At 37.6% G+C, this 20345-nt stretch overlaps 1 protein-coding gene across 3 annotated transcripts in view; it reads right to left on the bottom strand.

Moving 5' to 3' along the window:
* NAV3 (neuron navigator 3) overlaps positions 1-20345 on the bottom strand; it is a 786639-nt gene that overhangs the window by 16373 nt on the left and 749921 nt on the right. For all 3 annotated transcript variants that reach the window (XM_045844968.1, XM_045844966.1, XM_045844967.1), the window contains 5 exons: positions 15269-15366; positions 12952-13047; positions 12508-12676; positions 10821-11056; positions 338-492 (listed from right to left, as the gene is read on the bottom strand). In XM_045844968.1, the coding sequence (XP_045700924.1) occupies positions 338-492; positions 10821-11056; positions 12508-12676; positions 12952-13047; positions 15269-15366 (754 nt within the window). The remainder of the gene's footprint in view (positions 1-337; positions 493-10820; positions 11057-12507; positions 12677-12951; positions 13048-15268; positions 15367-20345) is intronic.

Below are 20345 nucleotides of genomic sequence, written 5' to 3'. Positions count from 1 at the left end.
TAGTTCTTAATTTCCCTGATTCAAACATTCTGCCATTGATAATGGTCTTCCATATCTATTGGATCTAACCGCAGATCTATTGGAGCTAACATCATTTGGTAAATCATGTTTCCATAAACATGCCTGGGACAGAGTTGCTGAATGAACAACTAGATTTTCTAAGAAGTACAAACAGATTCTTTGGAAATAATGTGTAATATTAATGAAGGCTTCTCAAATCGATGACATCTATTACAAGGCTTAAAAGTTATAAAGGCATAAGAAAGCACATTTGATCACAATGTTTTTTTTTTTTTACGTGAAATCATTCATCATTCAAAATATCTTGTAAGCGTACCATTTGTTGTATTTACAGTTGAGGAAACCGTTGAAGATATCACTCAAAGAGCCCACATGATGAAGATTATCGAGAATTATTACAACTGGAAGCTCGGCACCATTATTATCAGCACTGCACTGTTCAGCCAGGCTAGCTAGATACTGTTGCAATTCCTTTACAAAAGTAAAGAACACAAACACATCCATGATACGTTTATGTCATTGGCAAGAAATGCATATTTCAAGAGTAGCAGACATTGTCTTTCATCCAGTCTCTTTGATTCCAACTCATAGGTTATCCTATTGACATAAAACCTTATCTATGCAGCCAGTACAGAGCACCCACAACAAACGGACAACCGAGAACACCAAGGTGTATTCCTCAGCTGTCTTCTCCCCTAATGAAAAGCAACAAGAGTTCCAGAAGTGAATTCTTATGATAAATGATATTGAGACTTCTTCCTTGTTTTTGAAATTTCAATGATCTAAATGGATGCTGGCAAACCTTATGGTTATAAGTATAGCATTAATCCAGAATGGCACCCCTAAATGCCCATGTATATTTTAAACTCCAAATAAGTTTGAATTCCAACTCATTTCAATGGGGTGCATCTGAAAGTGCTACCCTGAGACTCAGATAAACATGTGGCATTTATTTATTTATTTATTTATTTATTTATTTATTTATTTATAATCTGTACACAAATACTGTAATTTTAAATAAACACAAAATTTGTTACATTTTATTGGGTCAGTGGACATTAGCATTTAGCATTTCTTGAGCTTCTTGGTTCTTTTACAGGCATTATTCTTTTCTAATAGCTTTTAATGTAAGTAGGATAACACGTTCACTGATTGCTCTCGCAGATGTGCAGGCCAAAAACATAATTACGCTTCCTAGAAATATCTTAATCAGTAAGAACATTTCCATAACATTTGCATATTTACAATGACATTTTCAATTTGCAAGTTTTGCTCAGGGTTAAAAACAATTCCACAATCCCTATTTCTGGCAGCCAGGTAAATATGTGAACTGCTCAACCTACATGCAACTCCATCTGCAGTTCCACTTTTAAAACTAGAAGTAGAAAGGGATAAATGACAGTAACCAGAGTTTTGCGGTATTTAGTACTATATTGAAGTTCAAATATAAAACTTATTAAAGAACTAATACACTATCTTGCTCTGAGCCAATCACATAGAATAAATAGTGACTAAATCAGAGATTACAGAGAAGGATGTTTACAGATAAACTGGTGAACAGTCTGCAGAATTTCATTTATTTTATTTATATCAATGATCTAGGTATATTGAGTTATTCACTTATTCATAAAATATTCATTGTTTATCCACTATGTTCAAACCTGAGGGTGTACAGAAATAATGACACATTGTGCAAATAAGTTCATGTAAGTTTAACATTTATTATGAACTGAGTCAAGTACTGTGCTGGATATAGGAGTTAAAAAAAGTAATTGGACTGTCTTCTTGCATAGGCTTTAAAAGTTGTCACATTAGGGAATTTAAATACGATAAATCATTTGATGTCAGTGTATTAGGAGCTATAAGAGGTCAGGAAAGGAGATTTTGCCTAGTTGGTGGGTGTCAAGGAAAGCTTTCTGGAGGAGCTAATGCCAGAGTTTGGGAGGGTGGTAGGCACAAGTTAACTAGTGAACTTACAAATGCAGTATGAAACATTCCATGAGAGGTTAAAGAAGAGAAGTGCTCGTAGGAGGGAGAAGGATTAACTCCGAGTGGTCCTGATGCACTTCACAGAGAGGTAGAATTTTAGATAGATCTTGAATAATAAGTGGAATTCCAAATGATAAGTATGAAGTTGCTTATCCCTTCAACACACATTTAGCAAGTACTTGCTCTGTATCAAGTACTCTGGCACCAAGGATTCAGAGAATGTTTCTGTATTCCACGAACTTAGAGTTGATAAACAGCAAGGCAGGTCAACAAGTAAATCATGATGCAGTGTGATAAGTGAAATGCACAAAACACTGTAGGGAAACTTAATAGGGGCATCTAACCCAGGCTTGCAATTCAGAGAACAACAGGGTAAAGTGGGGAAAACTATCAAAGTTTAAAGATTAAAGAGTGAAAGCTGGCAGGCAAATGTACATGATGTGTGTGGGGAAATAACTGTTCTGTTTTTGCAACAGAAATGATGCATGGTGGAGGTGGCCACCTGAAGAGAAAATAGAAATGACTTTGAATTCAGTCAGAGGACTTTAGAAGCAACTGTAAACTACTGATTTTTTTAAATAATGAAAAACAATTTATTTATTAAAGGAAACATACATGTAAAGGATATGATGATTAATTATAAATGGAAAAGCACTCAAGGAGCATATCGCCCAGAAAAGTAGGGTAGGCTTGTGTATATGTATATAACTATAATTCACAGTAAAAAGTAATACATAGCTTTAGAAAAGTGTAAACCAGGACTTCTGGCCAAGATGGAGGCATAGTTAGACACACTGTGCCTCCTTACACAACCAAAAGAAGGACAAGAATAATTTAAAAACAAATAACAATCAGTACTGACAGAAAATTGAACTGTATGGAAGTTCAACAACCAAGGAGTTAAAGAAGATACATTCATACAGACTGGTAGGAGGGGAGGAGTCGGGCAGCCTGGGCAGAGTGGGCTTATGGCAAAGCAGTGGCTGGCGGACCCTGGACGTGCAAGGCAGCGGCTGCTGGACCCAGACAGGCAGTGGATTGTGGAGCGGGTAGTGGTGCGTAAGGCAGCTGGCACACCAGGCAGTCCCGATTTTGCACACAGATAAACCAGGTGAAACTGGGGAACCAGACAAACCAAGCAACCCAGGGTCCCAGCACAAGGAAATAAAGCCCTCAAAACACCTATTGAAAACACCTGTGGGGGTTGCTGGGAGAGACTCCCAGACTCACAGGAGAGTTCGTTGAAGAGACCCACAAGGTTCTAGAAGGTACACAAACCACACACCTGGGAATCTGCTCCAGAAGGGCCCAGTTTGCTTGGGGGAAGCAGGGGAAGTGACTGATATCCAGCAGAGAGCGGAGCAAGCACTGCCGTTTCCTCTCAGACCCCTCCCCCACATACAGAGTCACAACCCAGCGACTGGGTTGCCCTGCCCTGGTGAACACCTAAGGCTCTCCCCCTCACTATGTAACAGGTGCCTCAAGACAAAAAAAATGGCTTAAACAAAAGAACAGATAAAAGCTCCATAAAAAATACAACTAAGCGACGAGATTGCCAGCCTATCAGATGCACAGTTCAAAACACTGGTAATCAGAATGCTCACAGAATTGGTTGATTTTGGTCACAAATGAGATGAAAAAATGAAGGCTACACTAAGTAAAATAAAGGAAAATGTACAGGGAACCAATAGTGATGGGAAGGAAACTGGGACTCACATCAATGGAGTGGATCAGAAGGAAAAAAGAAACAACAAAATAGAAAAGAATGAAGAAACAAGAATTCAAAAAAATGAGGAGAGACTTAGGAACCTCCAGGACATCTTGAAACGTTCCAACACCGAATTATAGGGTACTGGAAGGAGAAGAGGAAGAGCAAGAAGTGGAAAAGTTATTTGAACCAATAATAAAGGAGAACTTCCCCATTCTGGCAAAGGAAATAGACTTTCAGGAAGCCCAGGAAGCTCAGAGAGTCCCAAAGAAGTTGGACCCAAGGAAGAACACACAGAGGCACATCATAATTACATTACCCAAGATTAAAGATGAGGAGAGAATCTTACAAGCAGCAAGACAAAAGGAGAGAATTACCTACAAAGGAGTGCCCATAAGACTGTCAGCTGATTTCTCTAAAGAGAACTTACAGGCAAGAAGGGGCTGGAAAGGAGTATTCCAAGTCATGAAAGGCAAGGACTTACATCCAAGATTGCTCTATCCAGCAAAGCTTTCATTTAGAATGGAAGGGCAGATAAAGTGCTTCTCAGATAAGGTCAGGTTAAAGGAGTTAATCACTAGCAAGTCCTTATTACAAGAAATGTTAAAGGGACTTCTCTAAGAAAAAGAAGATAAAAAACGTGTACAGTAAAATGACAGAAAACTCACAATTAACAACCACACCTAAAACAAAAACAAAAGCAAACTAAGCAAACAACTAGAACAGGAACAGAACCACAGAAATGGAGATCATGGAAGGTTAGCAACAGGGGAGTGGGAGGAGGAGAGAGGGGGAAAAGGTACAGAGAATAAGTAGCATAGATGGTAGGTAGAAAATAAACAGGGGAGGGCAAGAATAGTATGGGAAAAGTAGAAGCCAAAGAACTTACAAGTATGACACATGGACATGAACTAAAGGGTGGGGGGGAATGTGGGTTGGAGGGGGTATGCAGGGTGGAGGGTAGTGAAGGGGGAAAATGGGACAACTGATAGAGCATAATCAATACAATATTTTTTAAAAAGTGTAAACCAAAGAGTTTGTTCAGAGCATGTAAGGATTACATGCAGCTGCTGGGAGAGACTTCCTGGTGGCAGAATTACTTTCTATGAACATTTCACTTTTAAATTGGGTAATGTTTTGAGGCTTAAAAATGGACAAGCTTTCCAAATAGAGAAGAACAATCAAAAGCAGAAACATACAAAAAATGATACCCATATAGGAAAGAACTAGTTGTATAAATATTGTGCATGTGAATAGTGGTTAATAAACTGGACAGAAAAGTGGGCAACTATGGTTACTAAGGTTACTGGAATTCTCCTATTGGCAAGGACAAGGCATTGAATGTAATGGGAATCTGAGTAATGTGGTCAAAATCATAATTTCAAAGTCAAAAGAACACTGAATTTGTTGAAGCCAAAACCCACTATGGGACTCAATACAGATAGAAGTGTGGGAAGATATTTGATCTAGTGCAGAAAGCAATAGGGAAAATGCAGAATTTTAATATGGTTAGATTTTAATTATGAAAAGATACTCTATTTTTCATGAGGTGAAAGGATGAAGACTAGAGAGAAGGGAAATGAAACATAAGTTGTGGGACAAGCAGTTGTAGTAATCCCTGTGATAGAATGTTAATTTGGGTGGAAGGGTGGTCCCAGTGAAGATGGAGGGAGGGAAGGTGAATTTATGATATTTTTTCAGAGTTGAGATTGGCATTTCTAAATATGTATAGTGCATGTATGCTAATATAAACATATTTGTAAGCTAATAGGAAGGCCTGCTATTTGGGAGAGTGAGGATGGCTCAAAGTGGAGCCAACACATGTTGAAACCAAGGGAGTCATCCAGGTGAGGGCAGATGTGGAAGAGAGCAGGATGTATGGGAATATTTTTTAATATTAAAGATTTTATTTATTTATTTTTAGAGAGGGAAGGGAGGGAGAAAGATAGAGAGAGAAACATCAATGTGCGGTTGCTGGGGGCCATGGCCTGCAACCCAGGGATGTGCCCTAACTGGGAATTGAACCTGCGACACTTTGGTTCATAGCCCGCGCTCGATCCACTGAGCTATGCCAGCCAGGGCTCGATGTGTGGGAATATTTTTACTGGTAGGTGAAGGAAGAGCAGTCAGTGAAAGAGAGTAAGAAGGAGTCTTCTGTACAGTAGGAAGGAAACAAAGAAAAAAATGACAATCAGAGGAATTTCTAGAAAGGAGAGGTGAACTATAGCAATTTGCTATATCTAAACAGATGAGGCGGGGAAGGGGGGAAGAAGAAGGAGAAGCAGCAGCAGTAGCAAAGAGCATTGAATTAGGTAATTAAGAAATCACCGGGTGATTTTGATAAAAGTGGGGCCATTTGTTTTTATTACAGTTCTCTCTCATTTTGACAAGGGTAGTAGATTAGTAGATACCCCTAGGAGTCTAATAAAAGCTATGGATCAGCTGCTAGTAGAAATCAGCCTACACAAATAATTTTGTCATATAACTTAAGAGTTTTTCAGACTTTTGGAAATCATTTCATGATTTCCACCCTAGCTTAATTGGGGCAAAATCTTAGATTGAAGTCTTAGATGCCTTATTAAATGTCTCATGTCCAAGAGCAAAGCAGACAATATGAAAAAGGTACATCTACCAGATGGACATTGATAATGAGATCAATCCCATACTTTGAAAATATACCCAGAAATCAGCAGTTATATAAAAACTTGATCACTGCTTTCTCTGGTTTTGGTCTCAGCAAAGTGAAAATGAATCTGCCAAGGCCAGTTTTCTGATCTTTCCCCACCTAACTTTCCAAGTGGCTTCAGACAGCCACACGTTCTTTACTAAATCCATCTCCAGTCTTCTGGGCCCGCTATATCAAATGTCACCAAGTATAATTGTTTTTGTGTACGGCTCTCAATCAAAATATTCCAGCTGGCAGCTTGAAGGCGGGCTTGAAGAGTGGGAAGAGGGACAGAATGTAAAATGCAGACGTACCAAAAGCATGAAAAGATTTTTTCTTTTGATGGTTTACCGTTCGGTGTTTTTGAGTCAGTAAGTGCTTTCTGGCTTCGTCTCTGCCGTGCTAGCTATGGCATAGTATGAAACACACATCAGTCACAAAGCTCCATTTTTCAAGGGAAGGATTTATTATTTTATGCCTTATTTATACTTTACTCAATAAATCTATCCTGTTAGCAGCTATCTCTCACACAATGTCACTTTGTCATCTCTATTCCTTTGTTACTATTCTTACTGACCACAATCACCACTCCCACAAAAACAAATCAAAACAAAAAATAAAACACCAGTATAGATTCTCTCACAATTTGGCAAGAACTGTCCAAATTCTCTGGCAACAATTCTATGTCCAGCCTTACTGACAGCTCCTTCATGTCTTACAAACACAAAGGAAGAATAAAGATTTGTCAGCTGTATTTTGAGCTTCCTTGGTGCTGAATGCCACATGATTTGTCCATGCTTTTTTTTTCCTATTACCTCTTCCCAGCATGATTAGTTATATTCAAACACTCTTGGCAATGCTTTCTTTTTCATTATTTTGAAATAATACAAAAATTAAACTGACAAAATAATGACATAAACTATTCTATAATGAAATAGTAAAAAGTGCTGTAAATATTCGATCAAAAAGTATTACAAGACACATATAATAGTGATAAGAACAGCTCCAAGCACTAAACATTTTTTAAACTGAAATTAAAAGAATTTACATAAAAAAGTAGATTTGGGTATAAGGCAAATTTTATAATTAATATAAATTAATCTATTGTTTTTAGTATAATAAAACTACATCTTAATGAAGCTCAAATCAATCTGATTTAAAACTTGATTTTAAGTGATACCCAACTTTATCAAAATGCCTTGGTTTCCTATAATAAATGTATTTTTCTATTTTCTAACCACTTGTTTTTGTTTTCTCATAAAGAAAGTAATTTTTAAAGAGTTCTATCACATCAACATTCAGGGAATACCAAAAGTCACACTGAGAACTAAGAAATATCAATTCTTTTATCACTGTGGCTGAAAAGAAAAAAAAAATCTGTTAAAAGGCTTTTAAATAAAGATCTGAGGAGACCCAGAATTCACAGTTGGCATTAAACAATGTTGGTTGAAGCCAAAAAAACAATTGTGCTCTTCCTACAACTTAAAGTCAAGGAACATGTATGAAGGACACATGGAGAAAGCCAAAGGGTGTAGGACTGAGGGAGGGAGGTGGGGACTGGTGGGGAGGGGTGGTGGGGGGAAAATGGAGACAACTGTACTCGAGCAACAACAAAAAGAAAAGAGGAGTCAAATATTTTGCCTCAGGTTTCATGTCTTTCTTAGTTGTAATGAGTTTGGGCTGTTCAACCACAATTTGAATAGTGCTGAGTTCCAAGGAAATATTTGGAATACATGTAGTATATTTATGTAAGTTTAAGAGATCCCATTATGCTTATGCCATCATTGTTTTTCTTGAAAAATGCATATAAGACAATTGAACAAAGGGCTGTGTGCAGGGGGGTGGAGTGTCTGGATGGGTCTGCATGTATTCAAAAAACTTCACTGGGAGGCAAGGGCTGCCATCAACAACCACGGGCAGCACGCGCACTGCACTTGTTACTCATGCTGCTCTCTTACACATGTTATTTTTCTATTTCTGTAAAAAAATGCCATTGGAATCTTTTTTAAAATTATTTTATTGTTGTTCAATTACATTTGTCCATTGATAGGGATTACCAAAATTGACATTTTGACAATATTAATTCTTCTAGTCCATGAACACTTATTTGTATCTTCTTTGATTTCCTTGTCTTGTAGTTTTCAGAATAGAAATCTATCACCTTCTTATTTGAATTTATCACTAGGTATTTTGTCTGTTTGTTTGTTTGTTTGTTTTGGCCTAAAACAACAGAAATTTATTGGTTCATAGTTCTGGAAGCTAGAAGTCCAAGATCAGAGTATTGGCAGGACTTTGCTCCCTCTGAAACCTGTGAAAGTCTTTCTTGGCTTCTTTCTAGCTTCTGAAAAAAACTTCCTAGTGTTTTGCCAGGAATCTTCGGCATTCCTTGGCATGCTGCTGGGTAACTCCAGTCTTCACATGGCCCCTGTCTTCATGTGGCATTCTTCCTTTGTATCTCTGTTCTTCAAATGGCAATATTCTTTTTAATTTCTTTAAAAATTTTTTCAATTAGTTTACTTTAAATATTGCTTTGTATTGATTTCAGGTATACAGCATAGAATATTTTATTGTTTTTGATGCTGTTAGAAATGGGATTGATGTTTTTATTTCTTTTTTAGAAAAATTCATTGTTTGTATACAGCAGTGCTACAGTTTTTTGTGTGTTAGTTTTGTATCCTGCAAATTTACTACATTCATTGATTTAGACAGTTTTTTGGTGGAGTTTTTAGGATTCTCTCTGTTTACTTTTTCCTTTTCAATACTGATATATTTTATCTCTTTTTCTTGCCTGATTTCTCTAGCTACCACATCCAGTACTGTGTTGAATCGCCATGGTGTGGGTGGACACCCTTGTCTTGTTTCTGCTTTTAGAGGAAAAACCCACCTTTCACCACCATTGGGTATGATGTTAGCTGTGGCCTTCATTTTGTTGAGGTATGTTCCTTAGATGCCTGGCACATTAAAAGTTTCATCATGTTGAATTTTGTCAATGCCTTTTCTGCTTCTATTAAAATGATCATATGTTTTTTTTTTGTTTCATTCTGTATGTTGTCCCACATGATTGATTTTCACACGTTGAACTGTTCTTGCATCCCAGGGATAAATAAACTCTACTTAACTCCTGTAAAGGATCCGGTTAATGTGCTGCTGAATTCAGTTTGTTTTCTTCTCTAGTAGTGCCAGTTTCTGGTTTTAGTGTCAGGATAATATTGGGCTCATAAAATGAGTTTGGAAGTGTTCCTCCCTCCTTTTTGACTTTTAAAAGAGTCTGAGAAGGATCGTTGCTAATGCATCTTGAAGTGTTTTATATAACTTACCAGTAAAGAAATTTGGTTCTAGGCTTTTCTTCATTTGGAGATTTTTGATTACTAATTTAATCTTCTTACAAGTAGTTGATCTACACAGATTTTATAAATCTTCCTGATTCATTCTTGGTGAGTTGTATGTTTCTAAGAATGTTTCCATGTCTTCTAGGTTGTCCAGTTTTTTAGCACATAGTTGACCATACAATTAAGAATGTTTTGTTCACTAAGCTACATGTATGGTTTATTTCACAAATCCATGGGTTTTGGATGCTTTGGGGATCATGTTTATTTCTGAAAATTTGCAGGCCTGAGGTTTCTGAGAGATTGGGTCGGTTTAGATCACCTCACCAGGTTCTCTTGGAAAAATAACACGACCCACAATCATGCTCACATTGAGTGCAGTTCCCTGAGAAAAACTTAGTTTGAATTAATTGAGAATGTAATGAATAATTATAGGCAGAGTTTAGTTTTAGGCATAAACTATTTCCTTTTTAGGATTTTTTATTTTGCTCATAATACATGAAAGTACTTATTGGTTTTTATAGCCTCTCATACCTATTTAAAAGCTGACTATCACGATACATGAGATTTTAGTTGATGCTAAAAGGGAATACTGTTCAATTTCCCAAGGTTCCTAAGCAGAAATCCTATAGGAATATGATGTAGGTAATTGCTGCTTCCAGTTTCTGCCTGAAATATTCTAACTATACCTAAGTCTCCATTACTACCAATCTCAGCTAATTCTTCCTTACTTATTAAGACTTAGATCAAGTATTGACTTTTTTATAAAGCTATTATTCCTCCAAGAATTGCTATTTCCCCCCTCTTGCATCTATAGCACTTTGCATGGATCTCTTTCTGCTCTAATACTTCCTAAGAGAGATCAGAAAATAAGGACTCTGTTGTTTTACTCTGTATATCCCCAGTGCTTGTGATAACTTAATGGTATTGAATAGCAGTCTTGTTCAAACTTGTGAACCAGGGTTTAGTCATCTACCAGATACCAGCTTAAGTCAAAAAGATGGATATGTTTCCATGTACAATATGGTAAAGTTTTACACAATCTTAATGTTTAATTGCTTAAGATGCTACCGATAAATAGCAGCAGTTCTCACAGGAATCTGTGACATACCTTACTTGACTTGTGGTCCACATTAAAAGTGGCAATTGCATCCTCTGTTTTTTTCCTTCCAGACTTTGCTATTACATATTCAGCGAGTTTGTTTGCTAAATAGGTCTTTCCAGTACCACTGGGTCCCGAGAGTATAATTCTGTGATGCTCCATCAACAAGTTAAAGTACCTCTGGGTAATTGGTTTAGGAATCAGCGTATCAAAAACAAAACTGTCCAAACTGTTTTCTTCTACCCCTGAAGAAAGAAACAAAGGGAACAGCATGCCTTACTGTTCTCCACAAGCTAGAACTTACAATAGAGTGTCAACTGACAAAAAAGCTTTGTTATTCCTAGGAGTGCAGTTCTTGCAAAATACTGTCTTTGATAATTCTATCCTACAGACATATGCTTTTTTCCTTTTTACTGAATTTATTGCCATTTTAAGACCTTAGTAATAAGACCCAGTAAACATCCAAAGGAAAACAAGCCATTTCCTTTTGTTCAGGCTTCCTTCCCCTGTCTGCTTCATGTTTCCCTCGTAAGTTTGCAAAGAGAAATGGAAGCGTTATTATAAAATCTTATTCCCTTTGAAGATGGTAGTTTTGTTACCCATATGATCTTAGTCACATGTGAAATCTAATGAACAAAATTAACTGACGAACAAAACAGAAACAGAAGCATGAGTAGATGAAACAGACTGGCAGCTGTCAGAGGGGAGGGCGCTGGGGGACAGGAAAGACGTGAAGGGATGAGCCAAAGAACACACAGGTGTGTGACCCAGGGACACAGACAACAGCGTGGCGTGGCCTGAGGGAGGGGGGTGGGGTTTGGGTGGGGGTGGGCACAGGGGGAAAATGAGTATATCTGCAACAGTGTCAACAACAAAGTTAGAAAGGAATAAATGTAAAAAATTAACATAAAATACGTGTGTGTGTGTATTCTTCCCCTTTTCCTCTGGTTTCTTCTCCATATTTCCATTTAGCTCTCACTACACGTCCTGGCTGTATGACCCACCTGAGCTTCTGAAGAACACAAATTGTGGTATTTGGCAACGAATTAAGAAGGAAACAGCGTCTCCTTTTACCTATTCAATTACCTCAATCATAAAATCAAATATTGACACATTCCTCTATTAATTCATAGTTTATACAAATGGGTTCTGATTTTATAACATGTATGAACAAGGAATTAATGAGACAAGTATAATTTAGATCTTCTACTTGCCTATAATTAATCATATCATCCAAAACAAAGAAAACAGAATTTCTCCCTCTTGATTCTGAATTTCCATTCTCTATCCCAGTGGATATTTATTGGGTATACATATTTTAAAATCAAAGCTACAGTGATGAATATATTACTTTAGAATACACAATAACTTTTTTAGATCCTCCCTACATGAAAGATGGTAATGGAAGAAACCTAGAAACTTGAAATTCCCTAAATCACATTCCTTTTTTGTAAGTCCTGGAGAATTTTCAAAATTACATTCCAAGTTTCATATCTGCAAATCCAAAGAATTTCATTTATTTGGATTTTAGTGTTTTAAGTAGGACTTCTATGTTTAACATATAAATATGGCTTATTTCATACCAAAACTATCAAAGTAGTTGTCATCATTTTCAAATATGACAATATGAAAACTGCCAAAACGGAACTATTGGTTAAAAAACGCAGTGTGCTTTTCTTTTCAGTTTTATTTTTACCTTTCAGATTCACAGTGATGATGTTATTGTCTCCAACAAGGTAGCCACAAGGCAGCAGCTCAGGCACTTCTAGGCTGTGGGATCTAACCGCATCCCCGACGCAGTAGCTAGCGATGCAGTCGGAGCTCAGACCGAGGCTGGAGGACGTGTCAATGCGGAACACATACTCCTAAATGGTACACACAGAAAAGGAATGTCAAAACCAGGCTTGGCTCGTCTACAAAAAATACAAAATTCTTGGGAATATGAAGGAGCTGTCAAGAATTTTAGAAATGGGTAATATTAGAACTATTACTATTGAACAGCAGAAAGGCAGAAAGCTTTCCTTGATATTTGAAATGAAGGAGAGTAAAAGCAACTGTGTCTATGCTATTAAAGCTAAGAGAAGTATGCAAAATGAAACACATTTGAAAATTAATTATCAAGATATGTTGCTCAACTTACCTTAAAGAGACGTCTAATTACACCATCTAAGACATCCCACTTGGTTTTCCCACTAACACCGATGGATCCTATCAAATATGCCTGAGACTTCTGATCCTAAATAAGAACAAAATACAACAAGGTAAAAACCCAACTGTGTGTCTTGTCTCATTACTACATTTTCTACTAAAATGTATTAATGTAGTGATGATTAAGACTAAAATATTTATTAAGCCTATGGGTTTTATAGTAACAGATACACACGGTGGATTATATAAAAGAAAATACACCCCAACAAACTAACCAACCAACCGACCAACCAACCAACCAACCAAAGAAAGAAACAGCAATAGCAACAAAACAAGAAAGAAGGAGATTAGATGAAATGGTATGGTCAAGGAAAACTGATTCATGACCTGTTCAGTAGAAGGGTAAGGGCCAGGAGAGAATAGTCTTCCGTTTTAATGCAGTGGGTGCATTCCTGAAGAGAAGCAGCTTGGTAGGAAGGAAATGGTGATAGAGATGGAATAGAACTATATCATATGAGTCCTAGAACTTCATCTTACTATTTCTGTGATCTTTATCTCTGTTAAGTCTTTTTTCATTCGTTAACTTAGATTATCTCTAAAATCTAATCCAGCTTTAAAAATAAGTCATCCATGGTAGTATGGCATTCACATTCTTACAAAACAGGACCCATCGTGAGTTCACCATAAGATTCCCAATTTAAAAGGACTTGCCAGGGCACGTCCAGGACTCATTTTAGCAAGCAAAGGATCCCTTTCCAATACAAATAATGGTCCCAAATTTATCTTTTTTTCTGGGATTATCACCATTATTTAGATATAACCTGTTAAGAAGCCAATATGTTTACCATTAAAAAGTGGAGAAATTCACAGTAAATCTATTGCTTTTTTTTTTACTGTTGTTATAGAGTAAATGTTGGTGTCCCCCCCAAAACAATTCATGTTCAAGCCTCAACCCCCAATGTGATGGTATTCAGAAAGAGAAACTTTAGGAGTTAGATGAGGGCATTGAAGTGGGCCTTTGATGATGGGATTGGCGGGCTCAGGGGTAGGGGAAGAGAGGGCTCTCTCCTTGGGCACACACATTGAGGAAAGGCCGTGTGAGGATGTGGTGGGAAGAGGGAGGCCGGCAACTGGAGGAGAGAGCCTGCACCGGCAACCAGAGCAGCTGGCACCTTGGTTTTGGACTGCAGCACTGTGAGGGAATACATTTCTGTTGTTGATGCCACCAAATCTGTGATATTTTGTTACGGCGGCCCAAGGAGACCAAGACAACTATTTTCAATGTTCAAAGACTCTGTCTTTTAGAGTAATTCTTTCAAAATTATTTTGAAAAACAAAAAAAGAAAGACAACTTGTTTTCTAGTGTTACTGTAACCCAGTCAAAATGGAAACCCACACAATGCTTTATAAGCAGCTGCTTTTAAGTCAGAGACAGTTTAAGCTTCATTGCAACAATAGGCTCCCATGAAGACCCACTTCAGGAAGTCAGGGACAAATCTGCAGCTACAGCAGAGAGGTTATGGCATGGGAATTCTTGGAAAACTTGCGCAGTGTAAACTTCGTAAGTGTCATCCCACTTTTTTCAAACTTAAATATTTCAATTATTTTAAAGTTCTGAAGTATCTTTTGTTTTCCTAATTGAAAGAATTTAGATTCTTATAAATTTGTATTCTTGGCCACTCAATGACAAATTCAGCTGGAAGCGCTATTTTTAGTTTTAAGAGAGGGCTAGAATCAGCATGACATTGTTGATTTGAAGGCGACATTTGATTCCAGAAAAATCAAAATACTTGGCTATTCAGCTAAGACACTGTTTAAAAATGATGCACACAAATGCATCGGCAGAATTTATCATACCGAGTTCAGTATGATGTCTTTCCAGTGTCTAGAATATTTATTTATGTAGTTTATAGTCTCTTCTTTGTGCAAAGACCAAATCGACAGCTGCATAAACATACTACTGAACATCATGAACATCACCTGTATTCTACAAGTAAAACCTGAAGAATATTTCAGACAAGATGTTTTGTCCAAGAAGGCAATGTGTTTTTCTTCAGTTCTGAAAGTGAGGGTGGCTGACAATCAACACTGTATTCAGTGAGTGAACGCGACCCACTGAGACAGTTCCACCTACTGACGATGCCATTTCGTCTAGCCCCTAACTTTTATTCTTCTATAACATTTTAAAGTAAAGCCAAGAAACACTGCTGATAATACATTTACCAGGACAAATATTCAAATATAAAATACATTTGATTCATGGTCATACATAGCCTTTAGTAATAAAGAACTTAAGAGTAAAGAAATACCTTTGCTCGACCATAGCCCTTGCTGATGGAGACTCTAATTTTCACACTGCGTCCATCTTTATGTCCGTTTGCATCACCAGCATCATCTAGCAAAATATCTACCAAATTAAAAAAACATACACAAACACACATGGAGTCACATGAGCTCAGATTTGTCCATTGTCATGGTTTTCTCTCTCAGAGTTAGTTTTATAACTTTCAATGGGAATATGTAGCCTTTCTGCTTCCCATTCTAGCCTGATTGGTTTAAAAATCCTCAGTCTTCAGGAAGATGAATTGCTGCAGATGGGTTACAGCAGGGGTGTCAAACTCATTTCACCGGGGCCACATCAGTATCGAGGTTGCCTTCAAAAGGTCGAATGTAATTTTGGGACTGTATAAATGTAACTACTCCTTAACTAGCGGCAAGGAGCTCAGCGCCACCGCTGGGTAGAAACAAGGTGCTGACCCGATAAAACAATGTGGAGGGCGGATTCAGCCCGCGGGCCTGGTGTTTGCCACCTGTGGGTTACAGTTTTCAATCTAAGATTTTATTTCTGCTCCCAAAGATCTTCACCCAAGTGTTGGGCCATTCATTGTCTTCAGGTGAAGAGATCCTTTTCTGTTACACACCGATCTGAGTAATGCCTGAGTAATATTCAGCTACCATTATAACTGTGACAAACTGAAAAGCAATCTGATTTTTCAATCCAATATAAAATATCCAAGCTCAACACCCATGTAATTTATTAATGTAAAGGTTCTGGAATTGACTGTCAACCGAAATTATTTTCAAGCATGTGGCAGGTATCCAGGTATATCATTGCTTTCCTTATATTTATAATTACTACAGTGTTATTGAGTTTCAACCATGGCATATAAATACTTTCTTCCAGAAGTATATTAATTATTATTCTCCTGTACTCTTTACGCTTATAGTTTCAAAACTAGAATAGGATTTCTAATAGTCAGCTAAGAGTTACAGAATCATGATAAAGCTAGCTAACCTTTAAAGCACCAGTCTTTAAATGTGATTAAAGATAATTTTCAAAATATATTATATGAGATTAATGTCCAGTTTGGAGAATTATTAAGGCAAACTACCCCAAATAAATGTTTTCCTTTGACAGTGATATTTCTACAGAGCCATATTTAATATGAAGATTGAGTTCTGTGGGCAAAGGCAACTCAGTTACGAGCTGAGGCACATGCGCCTGGTGACGAGAAGACTGAGCTGCTCTGACTGTGACTATAGAGAAACAAGGGCTGTGACTGTACTATCGAAGAAACAACAATGTCATCAAATGGCTCCTAAAAATGGAATGGTGTCATTATCTTAATAAGTAGGAATATATGATTTTGCAAAGGAAGGAGTAAAACGACATTTAGAATTTGAGGAATATGAAGATTTTTGCTAGAAAATTCTTAATTATCAAAGACTATCTCCCTCACTGGAATTTAATTATTTTACCAAATTTGCATCCTCACAGTCTCTCACCTTTTTGCCTATCTGACTAAACAGTGAAACACTTCCTTACACATCTTCATTCTCCTGCTCCTCAGAAGTTAATAGTGGCTTACTGGTAGCTGTTCACACCTCAATTTCTAATAGTTCGTGACCAAATTAACTTTTTAGTACTTTTCTAAAGCTATTGGTAAATGTTGATAAATACTCAAAAGTATTTATTACACATAAAATATATCAGAAACTGTGCTGGGGATTGGAATACCAAGGTGAGAAAGAAAATGAATTTTCTACTTTTTTGTAGTATACATTTTCTTTTTTTTTGTAAAGATTTTATTTATTTATTTTTAGGGAGGGGAGGGAGGGAGAAAAAGAGAGAGAGAAACATTAATGTGCGATTGCTGGGGGTCATGGCCTGCAACCCAGGCATGTGTCCTGACTGGGAATTGAACCTGCGACACTGGTTTGCAGCCCGTGCTCAATCCACTGAGCTATGCCAGCCAGGTTGTAGTATACATTTTCAACAAGATAATTGTATAATGTGTTAAGTGCAAGAAGTAAAGGGCATGAGGCAGTGAAATAGAGTAAGTGAAGAGAGTCTGCTCTAGACAGATATGGTATCATGGAGGGCTTCCTGGAGGAGGTAGTGTTTGAAGATAAGACAAGGAGGCTGAGAAGTGCTATCTATACAAATGAAGACTTAGAAAAAGATGTCCAGTCAACACAAACAAGTGGAAAAATCGTGATGAAAGAGTTAGGTGTGTTCAAGGAACAGACAGATGTTTGGGAAGGCAGCAGTGTGGAGTCTAAGGGAAGAGTGGGGAGTGTATGAAATGATGTTGAAGTGAGTAAGGGCTAGATGATGTATGTCCTAGTAGTCCATCATAAGAGGTTTAACCTTATTTGTGATGCACTTGTCCGCTCAAGTATGCCTTAGAAGGTGTTCCTCATTTTATGTCATGATTACTCTTAAAACCTATGCTTAAAATATGAAATGCCTCCTGACGGCAGTATGGTAAATATTTACGAACAAGTGTGACTGACTGTCTTTGGCTTTCATGTGTGTGCCTACTTAAAGCAAAATGAATATAGCAGTTAAAAGTTCAGGCACTGGATTCATCCAGACTTGGGTTCAAATATTAGTTCTGCCATTTACTAGCGGCATGATCTTCAACAAATTATTATAATCACTTTCCTAAGTCTTGATTTCCTTAACTGTAAAATGGGGCCCAAATAGCATCTGTTTCATCAAGTTGCTGAGAGCATAAACAGGGGTCTGACAAAGGTCTTCAGCAGCCCCGGGGCCACAGACCAGTACCAGTCCAGGGCCTGTTAGGAATTGGGGCACAAAACAGGAGGTGAGCATCATGCAAATGCGCAGCAAAGCTTTGCTCGAATTATCGCCTGCCTGAGCTCTGCCTCTTGCCTATCCTCATTCCCACCAGCCCCTCCACCCCCGTCTTCCACGAAACGGGCCCCTGGTGCCAAAAAGGTTTGGGACCACTGGAAGAGATGATGCTTTGAACGCACTTTATCGCGGTGTTGAAGAAATTTAGCTGTTCTATTATTCCTTTTCTCCGCTTGCTTATTCTAACCAGTTCCATTGACAGAGGGAGGAGAACATGGTGACCCACTCTGGGTCTTCCCTATTCCCAGTATATGACAGGCTGACCACTGAAGAAATAACTCAAGGAAAAACAAAAAACAGCACGTGTGAGTTAAGGGTCCTCTGTGGTTTGTTATGGAAATTTAGTTATGGTTCTCTAAACATTTGGAGGGAAGAACAAATAGATCTCTCATTCTGGTTAAAATAAAATTTTAACCAAAAAAAAAAAAAACAACCCAAAACCCAACAAAACCTTTTCAAATGTATGCCTTCACTGGACGTATGAAATCTGCAGTTATGTTTCAGGACCCGGACACTTGTCAACTATCTTCTCTCCAGCCTACTTCTTTCTTTTGTAAAAAAGTTAATCATGAACCTTAGAAAGCTCTTCTGTTAGCATGCCCCAGCATGAATGCCTTTTGATTTCCAATTCTGAACTCACTAAGCAAGGGGGAAAGTAATATCAAAGAACAGAAAATTGTAAATGTGATTTCTTTAATTTCATACTTAATCTTTATGGGTTCTAGTCTTTCCTAGACATGCATTTTCATTTCATTTTTACATGACTGTTCTTTCTAAACTGCCTTCAATACTAACCTTGCCTTTCTCAGCCATACCATTATTTCCCCAGGATAAAACAAAACCGTGAGACAGGCAGTGCAGTCCTGCCATCCAGCCGTCTCTAGGGGGCCATCCCTGTCCCTTCCTGGGAGCTGAGCCCTGGGTCACCGACAGGCACTGAGGGCCGTTCAGTGTGGGTCCTGCTTCACTTCCCTGTCAGGCTCCCCCCCAAGTCAACACATGAGATATTTCTCAGGATTCTCTGACTCTACATATTTGAAGTTTTTGTTCTTTCTTTTTAAGCATCTTTGAAGAGTGTTGACAAATTTAAAGACTATTCATACATTCAAGTTCTTACCATAGTTCCATAGATTTGTTTTACCTACCGATTTGTGAGTTCATTCATTATGACTTCTCTCTGTTTTTGTCTTGGCTTCTAGTATTTGTTTTGCATGATGCTCATTCTTAGGGTTAATTTCCCCTCCCCAGCCCCCACCAAATGTTATAAACACTGTTTTCCTGATTTTCAGGGAGTTCCTACTTGCTTTTCACAAAAAGGAACCAAGTACACATTTAGATCATTCATTTTACATTATGAAGGGCAGATCTAATAGAATTTTTAAAAATCTGACATTTTAGAAGCAAGAGATGTGGTTGACTAAAAATGTCATCTATATTATTAGCATGCTGTGTCTCTGGTTCTCTTCTTTATTTTCATCATCATCTTCTATATTTTTGTGTAATTTCAGACAACTCATTACAGAGCTGAGGAACTAAGTTTCTCTGTTCTATAATGGAGTCCAAAGCTACCCAGGAACATGTATATTATTGATTGTCAAGCGTCACCTGGTGGCTGTGCTTTGCAATTACCACATACACACCCAACCTTCCTACACTAAAGCTTATGTGCATAAAATAGCTTAATGTCCTAGGAGCAGTTATACTTTTAATTGACTTGTTCATCAGATATTGACACCATTATGTCACATGATTCTATTTGCAATTGAATAAAACTGTACCTTTGTTCCACCATTAGTACCACTGAATACAATAACAGAATTCAGTGTGTTCTTTTTGTTCGTTTGTTGAAAATTGAATACGTCTGCAGACTAAGTGATTAGCATCAGTGTGCTCTCTCTTAGCAACATCACGCAGGATCATTTAGTCAAAGTTTGGGATAGGGCCTGATACACTTGTCCATGGGCCCTGGACACTTAAAACACTACAAAATTGCATGGAGCTATTAGTATTATATTCATGAGCACCAGTGTTCATCAGATTTCTTTATCCTATTGCAATCATGGAGAAAATACTTTTCAAAAAAAGGATATGAAAACCCCATCTCTAAGGCTTCCAGGGAATGCCTTTTAAAAATGATAATGACATAGAATAAATTTATAAAAGAAAAATGGGACTATTTTTGAGAATTAGAGTGTTTACATTTTAAGAGGGTATGAGTGGGAGTA

This window comes from Phyllostomus hastatus, unplaced genomic scaffold (assembly GCF_019186645.2).
Source record: "Phyllostomus hastatus isolate PE091 unplaced genomic scaffold, TTU_PhHast_1.1 phas_contig_432, whole genome shotgun sequence".
Lineage (NCBI taxonomy): Eukaryota > Metazoa > Chordata > Mammalia > Chiroptera > Phyllostomidae > Phyllostomus > Phyllostomus hastatus.
The sequence above is the reverse complement of the archived record's forward strand: the minus strand, read 5'-3'. Positions and strand labels throughout refer to the sequence as shown.